The following is a 19,515-nucleotide window of genomic DNA, read 5'->3' on the forward strand; positions in this document are numbered from 1 at the left end:
CAAAGAGAGATAAAAGTCAGACAGGAAAAGCTTGTGTGTGTTTGAAAGAACATCTAAAATCTGACATGGAATTAAGGGAGTCATTACAAAAAAGTTCACACGCTTTTGTCAAAGCTTAAACAGTCATCAGACTAAATCATACAATAATTTTATGCAGGTTAAAAGAAGTGGTCAGCGAGCGCAGGTCTCGGAGGAGGCGTGTGTTAGTCACGGCACTTTTTGGTCATGAGTGCAGTGGAATCAAACCCAGGCCCTTGTTGCTGTTATCGTACCCATAACTTTGTTTTAGTACTGATATTGACCTGTAATTATTAAGCTCTATGACCTCTGACATACCTGCAGTTCAACCGATCGATTGAATTCAGCTTTGAGGATTTCTCTGACTTTGGCTTTAGCATAGCCTGCTGTCAAGCCAGCTGGAAAACCTGGGAAAAATAAATAAGGCATTAGAACACAAAGATACCTTCTATCAATTGATTATGTATTTATAAGCATATCTGCAGCATTGTGGTTAAATTTGGCCTCATTCCTTCCGGCTAAAGTTGGAAGATTTTCTAGGCCATGCAGGCACCTTGCTGGAATCATATATGCAACATTTATTTTCCCAAACATAGCGAGCTGAAATATAGCTAAAAGGTTCGACGACACTGTCAGTCACGTCTATGTAGATGCCTTGCCGGATGATAGCATTCACTAATATCTAGGTTTGAATCTACTGTAACACACTGCAATGTCGCTTGAGTGCCACTGTATTTAACATCAAAAATTGAATAAAAAATAAGTACTGTAATACTTGTTTTCCCACAGTGTATGTGACAGACTACACAGATAACACATTTATGTCTATCAGCTGCCTATTTCTAACTTGTTAAAAACAAGTGAGATTTATTAATCACAAAGAAACTATTCATGTCTACACAAAAACAATCTATATCTATCCATGTCAACAAAAAAACACCCACACGGAACTACAACTAAATTAAGAGGTCCCCCCACTCCACAGTTGTGCTCTGGTGGTCTAGAAACATGTATATAAATACACTTAAGAGATGTTTTTAAGCTAAGACTACATATGATTTCTCTGCTTCAAATGAATGAAACCTAACAAGAAAGCAGCAAAGAGCACACTGACTTACCAACTCGAACTAAGTAGGTATCAGGCTTAGTGGTGATGTTGCAGATGTACTGCCGGACGGTAGTAGTCTCAAGGATGGGTGTTTGGGTTGTGACTAAAAGGGTTGTGGGTAGACTACCTGTGTCAGGGGAGACAGTGATAATTGATGGAGTAGCCACTGTTGTCTCATTATTTAGATCTGAAGTGGAGTTGGTCCTGAAATCACTGATTGTTGTCATTTCATCATTGGTAACTTCTGAGAAAGGACTCTCTGTTACACCTTGGTCAGCCATCTCAGTCACAGGCAGAATGGAGGCGTTGTGTGTCGATTCAGTGGGAAATGCAGATGCACTTGGAGTGTGAGTGAACACATGACTAATGAGTGTAGGAGTAGGGAAAGAGGTCTCAGGCAAAGTGGACTTGATAAACCAGTCGATGTCTGAGGCAGATTGTGACACGACATCGGCTTCCTCCGACACCGCTGGTGGGATAAACATTGATGTGGCTCCAGGAGTTGAAACAGATTCAGTGCTAATCAGGGCAGGAGTTGAGGCCGTATTCCATGGTGAAGTTGACAGGTCCATGGAAGACGTTAGCACAGATACAAACTCAAACGGGAGTGTGGAATTTGCTAAACTAGGTCGAACTCCTGACAGATCCAATACAGTAGTGTTGAAGAGATCAAACCCTGAGATGTCTGTTGAAGATTCTTCAGGCCATGAGTTGTCCATATGTTGTAGATCCTCTCCATACATTACTGTCGGCATGTGATCTGAATTAACACTGAAGGTGCTGGTGATGCTTAGTGAATTGAGAGAGGTGTGAGTGGAGGGGGCCTGGTTGCCGCTTTCTTTTGGCAAGCCTTCATCACCCTTTGTTAGCTGAATGGTGTAGTACTCCAGGCTATTCATATCAGGCAAAAGAACATCACTGGGTTCAATGGTAACACTGTCATGCCAGGTGGAATCTAAGGTCTCATTGGCTACACTGCTCTGGTTTAGTGAGGCTGAATTTGTTGGAAGAATCGATGCTAAATGTGCCGTTGTTGGATGAATGGTTGAGTAAATGTTTGGAATACTGGTTAACGTAGGGCTTACGGGTAAGGCCGGGGATCCCGCTGTCATTACTTCTTGAGAAGTGGTCTTGGTGGGAAGAGTACTAGTCACACTGGGAGTACCTGTCGAATTATGGGTTATATTGGAAATCCCGTTAGCAAATATGGTGACCTCTGCATTAGGAAACGCACTGGTGGGAGTGGGAGAAAGGTACCTGGTGCTCACTGGAATCACTACTCTTGAGGGAAAAGATGTATCATAGAATTCTGAGTTTGAGGCCTCGAAGTCATACATCTCAGACGGAAGATTGGTGACCAAAGAATAATCATCTCCCTCAGTTCCCAAGTAGGCCATTGTTTCTAAATAGTCACCAGAACCATACTCAACATCCATGGTGTTTGTTGGAAAGAAGTCCTCTGGTGGGCCCATAGTTGGCTCCACAAAATATGATGTTGCATGAAGGGTTCCAAAAATAGCATGACTTGGATTTAGGGTGTAACCATCTGGATATGCATCATTTTGTATGTTTAAGTTTTGACTAGGGAATAATGGATTAAAAGGTTTCATTTGATTTCCAGGGTTGATTAATTCTGTTTGTAATTTTGGGGCTGTAAAATATGGTTCTTCAGAAGCATCAGGTCCAGCTGAAAGCAGAGAGGAAAAGATGTTAAAAGCTGATGCAGAATAATTGGGTACAGTCTGTGAGAGCTGGATGCTTGACGCAACAGCTCCCCGGACAGATGAAGACAGCACATTATAAAGGAGAGGAGGTTTCACATCCTGTGACAGTGTTGAGGAAAAGTTATTTTCATCTGCCTTACCTGACTGGGAATGACTTATTGCAGAGCCAGACAGAGGCTCTGGACTATGGATGTAACTCAGTGGTGGGGTACTTGCTGAACCATACACACTGTGGTCATCTGATAAATGTTTGGCTGGTTCAGTGTTGGGCAAGATAGTAAAAGTCCTATAGATGTCACTTGACTGTGCCAAGGCTTTGAAGAAAGAAGATGGTAAGGCAGAAGGTGAAGCTTGGTATTGTGGCACTTCCTCCAGGGATTGCTTTGTCATGTTGGAGGCCAACAACGTCCAGTCTATAAAAAACAAGAAACGAACGAGAATCCATATTGGCAACTTGTTAAGATTATGCCTCTTTAACAGTAAAACGAAATGACAAATAATGGCATGATATTATTATAGCACCCCATAATCCTTCAAACAATATGTACAGATATGTGTGAGGTACTTAAATCACCTTTGCAAAAACAATAAACAACTATTTATTTACTCTTACCCACTTTTACCTGCAGCCCTGTTGTTTAGTTATAACGCATGTTATATTACATAGCTCAGAATGTCTCACAAGTCCACTTGGCTGACAGCTGTTTGGGCCAACATTTCAATAATTAAAAGTAGAGGCTTGAAACAGAGTTACTAAGTGCAGTATCAGTTTTCCTGGTTTCTATTCTGGGTTGTGTTATAATTTTCCATTAGCAAAGGCTTTTCGATGTAAGTAATGGTAGTAGTAGAAAAGCTGGCAGTGTATGAGCTGTGTGTAAGTGTTGGAGCTGTGCACTAATGCAACACACACGGCAAACTTTGTGCCACCCTTGGTTTGATTTTTCAAGGACTTTTAAAACCACTGGTTTACAGGATGCTTATGGTCATGATATACAGTGTGTTTGAAAGAAAATCACCTTCAGCTATAGTAAATTAGAACATGAACTAATGACCAACGTACGCCTGTGTGACAGAAAGAAAGCAAGAGCAACATCATGACTATGGGAATGAGCACAGCTCTACCACCTGTTACTGTAACATAAGCATGTCATGCACTACTGCTACTGCATCGTAACTGAGTCCTTCATGTAATGTTTTCATGTGCTGAAGATCAGAAACACTATGACAGGCATCAAACTGTGGAACTTCTGTATCATTAAACCAATAATGTCTATGTTTTAGGTTCCTATGTGTTTTAATAACAATTACTAAATATTGTTTTACCAATGAGTAACAAACCATAAATTATTTTTTTTTATTCTTTATTAATAAACTGTTACCATTATTATTTTATGTGCTGTCATTTTACTGATATTTACTGATATTAAAAAGTCATTAAGGCATAAGTCTGACCAACATACGGATAGTTTTAGACATAGGATTGTTGTCAATTATGTTTAAATATAACCAATTTTCTGCTTATTATTTATCTAGATGTAAGAATTTCTCTCTCCCTCCCGCCTCTGGATGAAATGGCAGAGACGTGAGAAGAGATCAATCTCACATAAATGATTCAGTTGAGAAGACACAAATGTAATTTGTTCCTCCCCGTACTCCTGTCCAGCACTGAACCCAATAATATAACCCAATATAAGAAGGTTAAGGTCCGTCTAAAGGCAAAGCAATCCAATCGTCTCACTTATACCTATAATCAATTCCAAATTTTACTAGCCATTTCTCCTCAAAATAATTTGGAAAAAAAACCCTTATAGTCCAAACTAATGCATACAGACCCCAACGTTTGTAGAATAACACAAACGGCTAACACAATGTTTGTATTTAAGCCTGATCTGGGTCGCAGTCTTGAAATATTTCAGTAAAATCTGGAACAGCAATCTGGTTAGAATAGATTTTTTAAATATAATTATTTCATGTTCTTTAATAGATAGATAGATAGATAGATAGATAGATAGATAGATAGATAGATAGATAGATAGATAGATAGATAGATAGATAGATAGATAGATAGATAGATAGATAGATAGATAGATAGATAGATAGATAGATAGATAGATAGATAGATAGATAGATAGATAATATTAATATATAGTTTATAACTATAGCTATTTCCATGTATGGAATTTTGACGGTTGCTATTTTAAATTAATGTTTATGATATTTAAACAGCAGTTAAATGTCAGCTATTCTTGGTTGGTGGTTGTGGACCCATGTTGCTATGTGGTACCCACTCTACAAGCTGCAACACTGTGCCATCCAAAGAATCAGTATCAACACCACAAATGCTAACATTGCATGTTCCTCAAAGGGCATTGTTTCTTTAATTTGGAACAGGATTACAATCCAACTGAGCAACAAAGGACCCTTTGTCTCATTAGTGCCTAGTTTAAAATGCATTTATGGGATCTGTCTAATAGTCCAGCACCAACACAGTGAAAATTGTGTAAACCTCCTGAGCTGTCATTATCAACTCTGGGTTATAAAGTGAAATCACACAAAAAGCAAGTCTGTAGCCAAAATCTCCTGCTGGAAACCTGAGATACCAATTACGGACCCCACTTAAATGATGTCATTTCCCCTTAATTTGCCTCCCTCCTTTTTAAAAAGTCTCATTTGTTGTTGGTGTGATGGGAAGAAAACAATCTATGTTTCTGTTTTTGTCTTATGTAAACACATCTCTCCCTAGGTAGCAAACTGTGCTCACAGAACAATCGAGAGGTGTCTGATTTTGTGGCTTTGTATTGTTATAAAGTGAGATTCAGGAATGGCATATAGGCAATTTAGTCATGTGCAGTCTATGATTGTAAGGAAATGTTTAACATTCAGCTGCATCTGGTTCACTGAAGTATTGAACGCTTATGAAAATGGGATTCTGACTTCCAGTGAACTTTGTCTTACAGGCTTGTACACTTAAATGCAGAGCAAGCAAAACAGCCTGCCACACATCACTTGTCATTTGCAGATTAAAGGCATGTAGGCTTGGGTTCAACCTTTACCACCATGTACAAGGAAAAGCTACAGAAATATTCATGGACATGTAGACTCGGATTTCCTTGCTGACCTTAAATGGTCGGGTGCAAAACCAAGAAACATGACAAATTTTGAGTGATTTTCTTTAACGCTGACCAGAACTTTGTTGACTTTTCAGTGCCTAAGTGCAAAGAACAAACAACACTTCTTACATGTGTACAGATAGTGCCACCCCGAAAAACAAATCAAACAGGCTGTAAATATTTGTTATAGCTTATCCTTTGGGTTTTAATTAAAAACATAATTAACAATAATAACTAACAACTGTAAGTTCTTTATAAATGTATTTTCCCAGTCATAGTTTGTTTACCTGAGCAATTAGAAACACATATAAGGGCAGCAACAAATTCCTGTTTCACTGTGGTATCTACACTGATCAGCCATAACATTAAAACCACCTCCTGGTTTCTACACACACTGTCCATTTTATCAGCTCCACTTACCATATAAAAGCACTTTGTAGTTCTACAATTACTGACTGTAGTCCATTTATTTCTCTACATACTTTTTTAACCTGCTTTCACCCTGTTCTTCAATGGTCAGGACCCCTACATGACCACTACAGAGCAGGTATTATTTAGGTGGTGGATCATTCTCAGCACTGCAATGACACTGACATGGTGGTGGTGTGTTAGTGTGTGTTGTGCTGGTATGAGTGGATCAGACACAGTAGTGCTGCTGGAGTTTTTAAACACCGTGTCCACTTACTGTCCACTCTATTAGACACTCCTACCTAGTTGGTCCACCTTGTAGATGTAAAGTCAGAGACGATCGCTCATCTATTGCTGCTGTTTGAGTCGGTCATCTTCTAGACCTTCATCAGTGGTCACAGGACGCTGCCCACGGGGCGCTGTTGGCTGGATATTTTTGGTTTGTGGACTATTCTCAGTCCAGCAGTGACACTGAGGTGTTTAAAAACTCCAGCAGCATTGCTGTGTCTGATCCACTCATGCCAGCACAACACACACTAACACATCACCACCATGTCAGTGTCACTGCAGTGCTGAGAATGATCCACCACCTAAATAATACCTGCTCTGTGCTGGTCCTGACCATTAAAGAACAGGGTGAAAACAGGCTAAAAAAGTATTTAGAGAAACAGATGGACTACAGTCAGTAATTGTAGAACTACAAAGTGCTTCTACATGATAAGTGGAGCTGATAAAATGGACAGTGAGTGTAGAAACAAGGAGGTGGTCATAATGTTATGCCTCATCGGTGTATATGACAAGGTTTAATTCTTGTACTCATTAATGAACAATCAGAGAATACATCAATGATTTGTGACCAAATATTGAGCTGCAATCAGTAATTGACTACAAAACAAAAAAAACTAAGTTTTCACTATTAGGGCAATAATTTCATTGTTTATTAAGATTTTAACGTCATGTTTTACACACTTTGGTTACATTCATGACAGGACAGGTAGTTACTGGTTGCACAAGATTCATCAGATCACGATTTAATGTCAAACACAGTCACGGACAATTTTGTATCTTCAATTTACTTCACTTGCTTGTTTTTGGACTGTGGGTGGAAACCAGAGCTCCTGGTTAACTATTTACATCCCTATCACAAAGTTTAATTTTTGTCCTGGAATTGGAAAACAACATCAGAAAAGTGTTTCCATACTCTGTGATCTTGTTTGGCAAAAGAACATGAATTTAGGACAAGATTTGTAATTAGGTGACTGAAGCTCGCAGTACGATTACAGCATGTCAGGCACAACATTACTTATCCTGGCTGCTTCTGTTGATCTAAGATTTCATGACTGAGGTCATGTCTGGCACACGGTAAACGTTCTCTCCTCCTGTGTGTAATGAAGCACAAGAGGAGCAGAGAAAGACAGCGAAGGCTAAAGTAAACAGATGTCTGATAGATGGGTGAAAATAAAGAGAGGGTGAGAAGGTGAAGAACTGATGAGGAAGGAGAGGCAGGTTTATGTTGGAATATTCTCCTTAGCACAAGCCCACAACATAGTTGGTGTATTGTGTAATTCACAGGAGAACGCTCCAGTTCTCTGTGTGTTAGCCCCACTCCCTCAGCTTTCATTAAACGACAGGAAGGCTGGGACTGTAATAGGAGAGGCCCTGAAGACCATGTCACTCTGCAGTTTCTCGGCAGCCACCACTTCTGCAGTGGTTCTCCACTTCGGCCATCCTATGCCATCTTAAAGCCTACATGCACTTTAATAATCTGTTCAAAAACTTATTCTACAATTAATAATTCAACAGTATTTTTTTTTTTTACATATACAGCAATTTGGACATTTGACATTCTATCCCGTACTATAAAAAACAGTAAATAAACTGTTATACTTATACTTATAAAATATACTGGTGGATTAGCAGTAAATAAACTTAAAAAGAGCCTCACAGTAAAGATAAACCGGAGCAGCGCGCGCGTGTGTGTGTGTGTGTGTGTGTGTGTGTGTGTTTGTGCCTTTAGAAGAGACGCTTTGTTCACAGTATCGCTATAAGTGATTCATTGATTCATGAGTCGATTCGTTTTTATGTGAAGCGTAAGTTTCTCTTCTCAGTTATCTCTCCGTGTTTACTGTTATTAATTAAATGTCGTGGTTTTAAATAAACACCAGCTACTACAGAACATTTTGTGTGACTCTCTTACATTAAAAAGCTTCATTAAACTGCTATTACCACAGATCTGTAACCGAGTCAGACTCGTTCCGTCTAAGGAGCTAAAAGTTCAGCAGATGATCCTGAACTAACGAATTTGGTAATGAATAAACTTTTGCCTCTGATTGGCTCTGTAACGTCTTCTGTTCTCATCTACATCACAAGTAAGAACCGCTTACGATTTACCAAAGTGAACCAGGAGTTTATATAACGTGCTGATAGAATCCACTCAGATGTGACCGGGTTGAATTATCTTTTTAAAGTAAATATTACAATCAGCAAAATTACATCGTAAGAGCTTTCACGATGGTTTCTGTACGATGGTTGATGAATGGTGATGTGATGGTTGGCGCTTCGTAGCTCAAAGTCTGGATCAATCCACTGAGCTGTTAACTTAACTTGGTCTTTATATATCACACGATCGGATCGGCTACTTTTAGGAAATATCGCCGATAGCATATTTTGATTAAAAATCGGCCGATACCGATTCATAGCCGATCGATCGTCCCATCTCTACCCTTTACACTAAGACCCTAACAGTAACCATCATCAAATGAGACCAGCAAACTAGTAATTTAGTAAAATGACATTAAAGTACACATCATTAGATTAGATTAGATTAGATTAGATTCAACTTTATTGTCATTACACATGTACAAGTACAAGGCAACGAAATTCATTCATCTTTAACAACTGCTTCATCCTGATCAGGCTTACTGTGGAAATAACACACTCAACCACTCAACACTCTAAAATAGTAAAAACTTTTTCTTTTTTCTTGTAGTCAATTACTGATTGCAGCTCAATATTTGGTCACAAATCATTGATGTATTCTCTGATTGTTCATTAATGAGTAAAAGAATTAAACCTTGTCATATACACCTTGTTTCTACACTCACTGTCCATTTTATCAGCTCCACTTATCATATAGAAGCACTCTGTAGTTCTACGATTACTGACTGTAGTCCAACACTCAACCAGGACCCTGGTAATTGGTAATGTGTGGCCAGTTTGCCTGCTGTGCCACCATGCTGCCCTGCTGTCTATGATCAAAAATGACACATTAAAATCATAAAAGAGAAGCTGTTTTGTGCCAGTATGGAGTCTGACAGCATGTTAAACTCACATGCAACTCACAACTGCACACGTGGATCTGTATGTAGCACTTTTCTTTTACAAAACTGATTTGGACAATTTATAATCTATAAAAGTAAAACTCTGCTTATTAACGTATAACTACAGTAATGTTTCCTAACTACTACACTACACTACGGTAGTGTGTACTAACTACGACACTAATTAAACTAGTAAACTGAAGTTCAGGATTGTCTTTTATAAGGTGATGGAACACTAAAAGCTTGTTAGTTAAGGTTCATCATTGCCTAATGACTATAGTCTGTAATCTGTAGTCAGATTGCCAAAATGTGCATCCCTAACAATAATAATGTAAGCGATAATATTTTTCTTAATTAGGAGGCGGTGGGTCCAGCCATCCTTGAAAAAATAGATGCGGGGCAGCAATACACTTTGGGAACCAGTTTATTGCAAGTCAGCACACACTTCCACTCAACCATGACGCTACGCAGCACCCCTACTACCAGCTGTGCCACAATGCTGGCCTATAAAATAACATAAAATGCTTAATTCAACAGGTAAGACAAACTGTTAATCGCTATTTCTTTGGGTAAGTTACTTATGCATAAAAATCTAGCACAGTGATTTATTTAGGACAGGGCATCCCTTATTTGGAGAATCTAATCGTGTTTCTATAAATGTAACCTGGTTATCATCTGTTGACAAAGTGCTTTGTATTCATGACAATCTGCACAGTATGACGAGCAATACGATGTCTGTCTGTTCCACTGAATTCTTCATCAAGCTGTCTTTTCTGATCTTCCACCATCTGGACTAAGTAAGTCAGCCCAAACACATACAAAAGCATACAGTAGCACATCCAATGCAGACCAGCACCAGTGCCAACCTTCTGTCTCAAGCCTGTTACCTCATGCAGGGTTTATTCTGGCTCATGTAAACTGCCACATGTCTGCCACAGAGTTCAACCACTAAAGCACTTGCTTCAGATAAGATTTACATATCTCATAGGAACAATGCTATCATAGTAAGGGGTTATAGGGTGGGACGATACCACTGTTTTACATGTAACATTACACAAGCAGCTGGAAAAATAAAGAATGAATGTGATTTATTATATTGATAATTAGATTTTTTTTATTATTATGTACTTGTAGGGCTATATTAAAGGCAAACTAGCACACATCAACTCTTACAGACAGCTTTAATGTATACAGAAGACCAAGCTATTGTCTCCATATTTCTCCACCACCTGTGCCTCAAACCGGCAGTACCGAGTCCTGTTGATGTCACAAAAAGATTCACCATCCAGCCTTCCCTCCCTCAGACACAATACATTTTCTACTGAGAGTCTGGTCAGGTACAAGGACGACTTGGCACAGGTACGACTGCCATGTTTTGAGATTATGCAATAACAACCATTCATATTCATATCTAAACCAGTGGCCCTTCTCCAGTTAGACCAGTCCTAACACACATGATAAACAATGACTTGAACACGTAATGACTGAAGGGTCACCTAGTGGAATTCTCTTGAGGCTCTGAGCTCAGATAAAAATAACAACAAAGTGTCTGTGTTACTGCTTTGGCAGCAGCATGGAGACAGTGTTATCTTTGCCTCAAAGGCCTCAACTCACATTGCCCTGCTTTCAGCAGGGTTGATTACACACTAAAAGTGACCACACTAATCCATCAGGGTAGCAACTAACATATACTCAACAAAACATATTAATAAGAAAGATTTATGGCCACGATGGTGTCGTGGATATTGGGTCAAACAGGTGACCGACACCATCACATGACTGATCATGGATCAACGAAAGACAGCCAACAATTGCCAAGGATTCTGATAGAAGGTCAAAATGGATTTGCCAATCATTGCTGTATGTTCCTTTCATTTTTATCAACAACTTCATCCTGGTCAGGGTCGCAGCGGGCCTGGTTCCACTAAAAAAAAAAAAACACTGTGTGCATAGCAGGAATACCCTGTATGTGTAGACTCCTGGCCAGACAAATACACTGCTGAGATTCTAACCCAGATCTCAAAGTGATGGTGAGGAGCATAACAGATCGCTGCTCCACCCGAGCACTTTCGCTAATGAATATCATGTTCAGTGTATCACAGACAGAACGTCTGTAACTGCTAATTAAAGGCCAAACACCAGCTTACACAATTAATAAACATCTAATTCATTCAAAGTGGAGCTCCTGCTTGATTCTGCATTAGTGTGAGCAGAAACAATCTAACAAAATCTTTGGTAACACCTGCCAACTCCTTTAGCCCCCGGGGAAGTGCGATCACTTGCTCAGCTCAGCTCTTACGCCTCCAAGCACTGGACTGGGAAATGATTCAAACTGCCACTGTAAACTAAAATCAACAGGAACACACACCCTCAGCCAAGTGGGATCCATGACATCTCAGAATGGAATTAGGATGCTACAGTCATTTCATTAAAACGGACGTTCCTCCCTCCACCGATACCCCCCTCACACAACCCTGATGTTTTTAGACTGAAATCGTACACGTAATTATTTTTTAGCTTTGTGTTGGCTGTGAAGTATCAGTTACATATATTTCATTAGGATCCGTCACATTCCCATATATTATATAATAACTTTAATTTTAATGTCAGCTAAAATCAGTGAAAGCACTCACAACAGAAGCACTTTCATTGCTTCTTACTCAGTTTAATGATTTTAATAGCATGTCCTGGCCAAAAAAATAAATTGGCATTTTAATCAGATGGTAAAGAGGCTTTTAGAGAAAGATGTTTGACTTTTTTCTAGTGCAGTCTTGGGTACATTTTAAGTCCATATTTCTAGAGCTTTAGGTATTAGGCTAGGTAGTCCTAACCTTTGATAACGTTCTAGCCTGAGTTAACACTTCCTGCATGTTCTCTGACCGATGCTATGGAGCTCGACAATGGCATTTTTGTGTTTACATTCAACAGTCAGCGTATACATGACTGACATTCATTGTGATTTACGCTAAGACTCCTTCATAAACTTGGCCAAGAAATGTGCCAGCTCCAGGATAGGATGGCAGCAGTATGCAGAAGTAGAGTATAGTTTATAGAACCAAAGTATTAAAAGATAAAAGGTTTTAATATTAAGCACACAGTTTGCAAGAAAGATGATCCAAAACCATCAAATAGTGAATCAAGATACACAATGATACAACTGAATTAGCTAGATTTCCAAACAATGAATAATTGTTTCGATGGCTGCAAGAGCAAATCCATCACAGGGATTATTTTACTAAGCACTTTAAGGTAACAAAGTACAAATAATCCCAGACTATAATAATGTTAGAGTTTGCTGTTTAGTAAAATTAAAAAGAAATGTCATTGTGTCCTGTAGTGCATCAGCTTCACATTAATTTCCCCATAAAACCTATTTTAATCATTACTGATGAGCAAGGCCAAACAATCTACATTTTACTGTTTAACATGAGTATTGTTGCTGGAGTTGCTACAAAATATTTTACTGTTATTTTCTTTATTTTAGTAATAGGCTTATTTGGAAATTTATTAATGTCTATTTCTTATATGCTTTTGTATACTAAATAATTTGTCAGAATTATTAGTTTCAACCCATTTTAAGGATCTCCACACTATTACAAATCGTCATGGTTTATTTCTCCTAAACGTGTGTTTGGTTTGGTGAACAACTGATCATGATCTTATCTGACTGCATGATTTTCCCCTTCTAAGCACCTTCTTTAATAATTCCTTTCAAGTACATTTTAAGTGTTTTATGAGACCTCAAGAAGTCGAACTAAAACCACAGGGAAAACTGATAGTAATTTGTACAAAAGGCTTTTACATTAATATTTCTATTTTACCATGGAGATATTAATATTAATGATCCCTCAACCCCCCACTAAGCTAGATCCTGAACAGCTGTTTGCTAGGAACAGAGCTCCTCAGTGTCATCAGCCACAGAACAAGACCTCAGTAAAAGCTGATTTTAGTGTTCCACAATTGCATCGGAGTATAGTAGCAAAATAAGGCTAGTAAACCTTTGTCACTTTTGTTTTATTTACCACCGCTTTGTCTTGGTTATGGTTGCGGTGGCTTTGGTTTTTCCGGAATCTGGGCGCAATGCAGTAACACACCAGTCAGGACACCAACCTGTTGTGAGCCCATGACCATCACATTGCCAATGCATATATGTAGACGCTCGACCAATAGCACTATTGGGGACTGGAACCCTGCTATGACCTGGATGACAGAGATGTTGAATGGTTGCACATCAGTTGATCATTTACAGCACTGTATCCAATAATCATGTTCTGGACATACTTCTTGATGTTTGTTTGTTTCTTTGTTTATTAGGATTTTAACGTCATGTTTCACACTTTGGTTACATTCAGGACAGGAACGGTAGTTACTCAGTACACAAGGTTCATCAGTTCACAAGGTCAAATCGAACACAGTCATGGACAATTTAGTGTCTCCAATTCACCTCACTTGCACGTCTTTGGACTGTGGGAGGAAACCGGAGCACCCAGAGGAAACCCACGTGGACATGGGGAGAACATGCAAACCGGGACCGGCCCACCTGGGGTTTGAACCCAGGACCTTCTTGCTGTGAGGCGACAGTGCTACCCACTTAGCTACCCATGACCCATGACCATCACATCACAATAGCACTATTGGGGACTGGAACCCTGGATCCCAGCAATAATGAGCTAGCATTTTCACCTCTGTGCCACCCGAGTGTCCGAGACTTATGTCTAAACATGTGAATTTTGATTAATAGCTCAAATTACTTTAGAACCTAGTTGGCACTAATCTACTTCATGTAGATTACACAAAGCCCAAAAGCCATATAATGACCAGCTAGTTGTGCATCAGTGTTAGATTGTTCTCCAGCTTTCTACAGTTTTACTCAACAGATAGTCATAACAGTGTACTATATAAGGAAAAGTACAGAAACAGGTTTTATTATTGCTGCAAAAGCACCACACTGGTTCTAGTAAACCTTTATACAGCAAATCAGCACAAAACTAGTCAGTGTGGCAGATTTAGCACTAATTCCCCTGTTTTGCATTATTTCATGTGACAAACATACACCTTGTTGCTAATATTTCCTAATCTGGCTAAACTGAGACATACAAACTGACTACAAATGTAAACAGGTGGTCAAAATATTTTGGACACCATCCAGATGCATGACATATAAAACGATCCGATGTAAATTGACAAATGTATTGACAAATTTACACAGACCCCAAAACAAGCCTAAAGTTTATTTCAGTATATTTTACACGTTAATGCAGCTGAAAAAAATGTTTAAGCAACTTACCTTGAGCGGGATTTGCAGTAGTCATGGAGACCAATGTTATCAAGCACAAAGAGAGCATGTGCCATCCTTGGTTGAGCACAGTGGCCTGGCAGTGCTCAGGTAGAGGTGGTGCATGCATCACAGCCTTCATTCAACAACTACGCACAGAAAAGTTACATGAGAACACAGGATAGAGCAGAGCTTCCTTTTATTTATTTCTTCATTTATTTTAGTAACTGCATAACATAATGATGGGAACGGTGTGCTCGGAGCCTATTCCAGACACACGGGGTACACATCCACCTACACTTAGGGTCCTTTTACCTGGTACCTGGTCATGTTTTTTGTTTTTATTAGGATTTTAACGTCATGTTTTACACTTTGGTTACATTCAGGACAGGAACGGTAGTTACTCAGTACACAAGGTTCATCAGTTCACAAGATTACATCCAACACAGTCATGGACAATTTTGTATCTCCAGTTCACCTCACTTGCACGTCTTTGGACTGTGGGAGGAAACCGGAGCACCCGGTGTAAACCCACGCGGACACGAGGAGAACATGCAAACTCCACGCAGAAAGGACCCAGACCGCCCCACCCGGGGATCGAACCCAGGCCACTTAGCCACCGTGCTGCCCTACCTGGTCATGTAAACATGGCTTTTACTTGTTGGATGTGAATTAGTCATGCAAAAAAGTCACTTAATCTAATAACCCAATCAGGAGATGGATGTACCACTGTGCCAACACTGTTAATTAACTGCACCCCTGCGTCAGGCACTATGTGCAAACTCTTTTTGCCAACCGAGTATTCTCTTTAGAGATGGACCGATCGGGGTTTTTGGCACCGATTCCGATCTCCTTTCAGGGACATCGGCCGATAGCCGATTCCGATTCGGGGGGGGTGGGGGGGGGGGGGGGTGTTTGGATTAGCAGTAAATAAACTTAAAAAGAGCCTCACAGTGAAGATAAACCGGAGCAGCGCGCGCGTGTGTGTGTGTGTGTGTTTGTGCCTTTAGAAGAGACGCTTTGTTCACAGTATCGCTATAAGTGATTCATTGATTCATGAGTTGATTCATTTTTATGTGAAGCGTAAGTTTCTCTTCTCAGTTATCTCTCCGTGTTTACTGTTATTAATTAAATGTCGTGGTTTTAAATAAACACCAGCTACTACAGAACATTTTGTGTGACTCTCTTACATTAAAAAGCTTCATTAAACTGCTATTACCACAGATCTGTAACCGAGTCAGACTCGTTCCGTCTAAGGAGCTAAAAGTTCAGCAGATGATCCTGAACTAACGAATTTGATAATGAATAAACTTTTGCCTCTGATTGGCTCTGTAACGTCTTCTGTTCTCATCTACATCACAAGTAAGAACCGCTCACGATTTACCAAAGTGAACCAGGAGTTTATATAACGTGCTGATAGAATCCACTCAGATGTGACCGGGTCGAATTATCTTTTTAAAGTAAATATTACAATCAGCAAAATTACATCGTAAGAGCTTTCACGATGGTTTCTGTACGATGGTTGATGAATGGTGATGTGATGGTTGGTGCTTCGTAGCTCAAAGTCTGGATCAATCCACTGAGCTGTTAACTTAACGTGATCTTTATATATCACACGATCGGATCGGCTACTTTTAGGAAATATCGCCGATCGCATATTTTGATTAAAAATCGGCCGATACCGATTCGTAGCCGATCGATCGTCCCATCTCTAATTCTCTTCACTCTTTTCTTCAGCTTAACCCACAGGTTTTGGTTCCTGTCTGCCCTGTCCATCTTTCGGTACAAAGAGTGCAGTCAATTTGCTTTTAATGAAATCCACTGGGTGATGTCCAGGTGTCATTTTGTTTGCTTGAAGAATACAATGTTTTATATCTGCTTTATCCTGGTCAGGGTAGCAGTGAGTCTGATTCATTGGGCAAAAGCCAGGAACACCCCACAAAGGCTGCCAGTCCATCACAGGCCAGACACACACAAGAATCCAACACAGGTGCTTCTTGATACAGTTCACAGCTTTATTCCTGTTTCCAACTTTTATTCTAGAGTTGTCCATCAATGTATCAATGTAGACATGAAGACTGTCAACGCGGCCCCAGAAGACATCCTAGATCGCACCAGATGGAGAAGACTGTGCACAAGAGCGGACCCTGCACTGCGGGATTAACGCCAGGACAGAGATCCTAGAGTTGTCCAACTTTATTTTCCTCCGTCTGATTTGCAACTTTGGCATTCCAGTCATTCATAAACAGTAAGTCATCTTGTTTGCAGGTCTGGTCAATTCCAGTTTGGATTTCATCATAATTCTTTTTAATTTCGTCTTGGCTGGATCTGTTGTTGGGCCATAAACCTGGATGACAGAGATGTTGAATGGTTGCACATCAGTTGATCATTTACAGCACTGTATCCAATAATCATGTTCTGGACATACTTCTTGATGTTTGTTTGTTTATTAGGATTTTAACGTCATGTTTCACACTTTGGTTACATTCAGGACAGGAACGGTAGTTACTCAGTACACAAGGTTCATCAGTTCACAAGGTTATATCGAACACAGTCCTGGACAATTTAGTGTCTCCAATTCACCTCACTTGCACGTCTTTGGACTGTGGGAGGAAACCGGAGCACCCGGAGAAAACCCACGCGGACATGGGGAGAACATGCAAACTTCACACAAAAAAGGACCTTCTTGCTATGAGGCGACAGTGCTACCCACTTAGCCACCATGCCGCCCCATACTTCTTGATGATGAAGGGCGCTTCATTTCTTACTTATGACCCAAGTAATAGTCAATGTGTTCTTCTGATTGAAAGTGTCCTAATCCTGGTATTTTAGTTCACCGATTCCAAGTTGGCTTGCCATGATTCATACTTCGAACAATTAAGGTTCCAATTGCGACTTTTTCTTCATATCACCAAGCTGCTTCATGCTAACAGGCTGTATGTACTCTGAGGACTTCTCCAAGTCTTTCTCAGCAACAGGTTGAGAGCTTGAGTCTTGAGGGTCCCATCTTCTGGCACTATGTCGTTCTTGTCCATTTAGTTTTCTAGGTATTGTACAGAAGGGTTTACAGTTGCCCTCCACCGCGGGGTTGAGTTGATGTCATTGTCACCTAAGTGACCATTCACCTCTGGTATCGCCCAGTGTTGCTGCTGTCCAGTTTGGGTGCTCTGTTTAAATACGCAGCTACATTATTAAGTGCACCAGTTATATATATATATATATATATATATATATATATATATACAGTATATATATATATATATATATATATATATATATATATATATATATATATAAATAAGTAAGCGCGAGTGAATCGCACGTGAGCGCGACAGTGCTGTTTTCTTTGTTGCTTATTTAGCACGCGCTTTATATGAGCTCGCGCAGAAACGACCGTTACAAGAGCTTAATTAATTCAAATTTAAATCGCCCAACGGTTACTTAGGCAGCTAACCGTTACTCAGTCACACTGCGGAACGGCCGAGAAGTTTAACTCGATAACCAGGTAACGTTACAGTTCGGGAGTGGGCGTCGATTGGCTCATTAACCACGGTTTACTTTTAATTTAGTGAACATATTTGTGCTGAAATGTGAATAATAATCGACACGACGCTACTTGGAAGTGCTAATACATGAATCCTGCATGAACAACGGTGTCATGTTTCGGTAGGATGCTCTGAATAACCGACCCTGGAACTGACGTAAGTTAGAATAATAATAAGCTCGAAATAAAGTCGATTATTGCGTGTTCATTTTATTCATGCCAAAGTCGGATATTTTAGCCAACTGCCTTAAACGCAACACATCTTCGTAAGCTTTGCTAACGTTACCTCACACAAGCCTTACCTTACAAAGCGCTTAACTAACGTTCACGAAATATCCGCACGACTCGAGGGATTCCATGCTCAATCGCAGTTCAGCTGCAGGTGTAATAAAGTTTTCCTCCCCTCATTAGTGTACATAACGGAACGCTTTCATGGGAACGAGCCTGATTCCTTCACACTCGTTCGGCACCTTCGCTCCTCCAGTAGAGCCGCTAGTCCTCGGTGTTATACTGACTCCTCCCCCTCCACGTCTCAATATAAGGAGCCGTGAGCAAATCTGGATTTCTATTGGTTACATCAGCCGTCAATCAGCGAGTGGTTCGGCTAACCCACCTACTGGCGTCTGTGGTTTCACGGCAACGTTTATAGTTTGGATGAGGAGTATTTAACCCATCACTGCTACCATTACGTCAACCCCACTACACTCCATGAATGGTTTTAGCATTTCCACATGACGTCGCATAAGCAAATCCTAAAGCTTTTTTAATTTACCCAGACTGTGCCACATAAAACCACAGCACTGGGGACGTATATTTCTTCGTTCCTCTGGTGTCCGTGTGGGTTTCCTACTGGTACTCTGGTTACCTCGCACATGCCAGGTAGGTTTGATCATTGCTTCTTATCACTGTCTGTAAGAGGTCGGAATGGTTTGGAAACACACACACACACACACACACACACACACACACACGTGTGTTCATGCATTACACCCAGTCTTACTAAAAAAT

At 40.0% G+C, this 19,515-nt stretch overlaps 1 protein-coding gene across 1 annotated transcript in view; it reads right to left on the reverse strand.

Moving 5' to 3' along the window:
- The window catches only part of si:ch211-1e14.1 (UPF0606 protein KIAA1549), a 39,110-nt gene extending 20,175 nt beyond the window's left edge, over positions 1–18,935 (reverse strand). The window contains exons 1-5 of the mRNA XM_063004260.1: positions 18,810–18,935; positions 14,976–15,112; positions 2,991–3,263; positions 1,137–2,813; positions 337–425 (exon numbers count right to left, since the gene is read on the reverse strand). Coding sequence (XP_062860330.1) covers positions 337–425; positions 1,137–2,813; positions 2,991–3,263; positions 14,976–15,105 — 2,169 coding nt within the window. The 5' untranslated portion in view covers positions 15,106–15,112; positions 18,810–18,935. The remainder of the gene's footprint in view (positions 1–336; positions 426–1,136; positions 2,814–2,990; positions 3,264–14,975; positions 15,113–18,809) is intronic.
- Positions 18,936–19,515: the final 580 nt, after the last annotated feature.

The sequence above is a fragment of the Trichomycterus rosablanca genome, chromosome 11 (genome assembly GCF_030014385.1).
Source record: "Trichomycterus rosablanca isolate fTriRos1 chromosome 11, fTriRos1.hap1, whole genome shotgun sequence".
Lineage (NCBI taxonomy): Eukaryota > Metazoa > Chordata > Actinopteri > Siluriformes > Trichomycteridae > Trichomycterus > Trichomycterus rosablanca.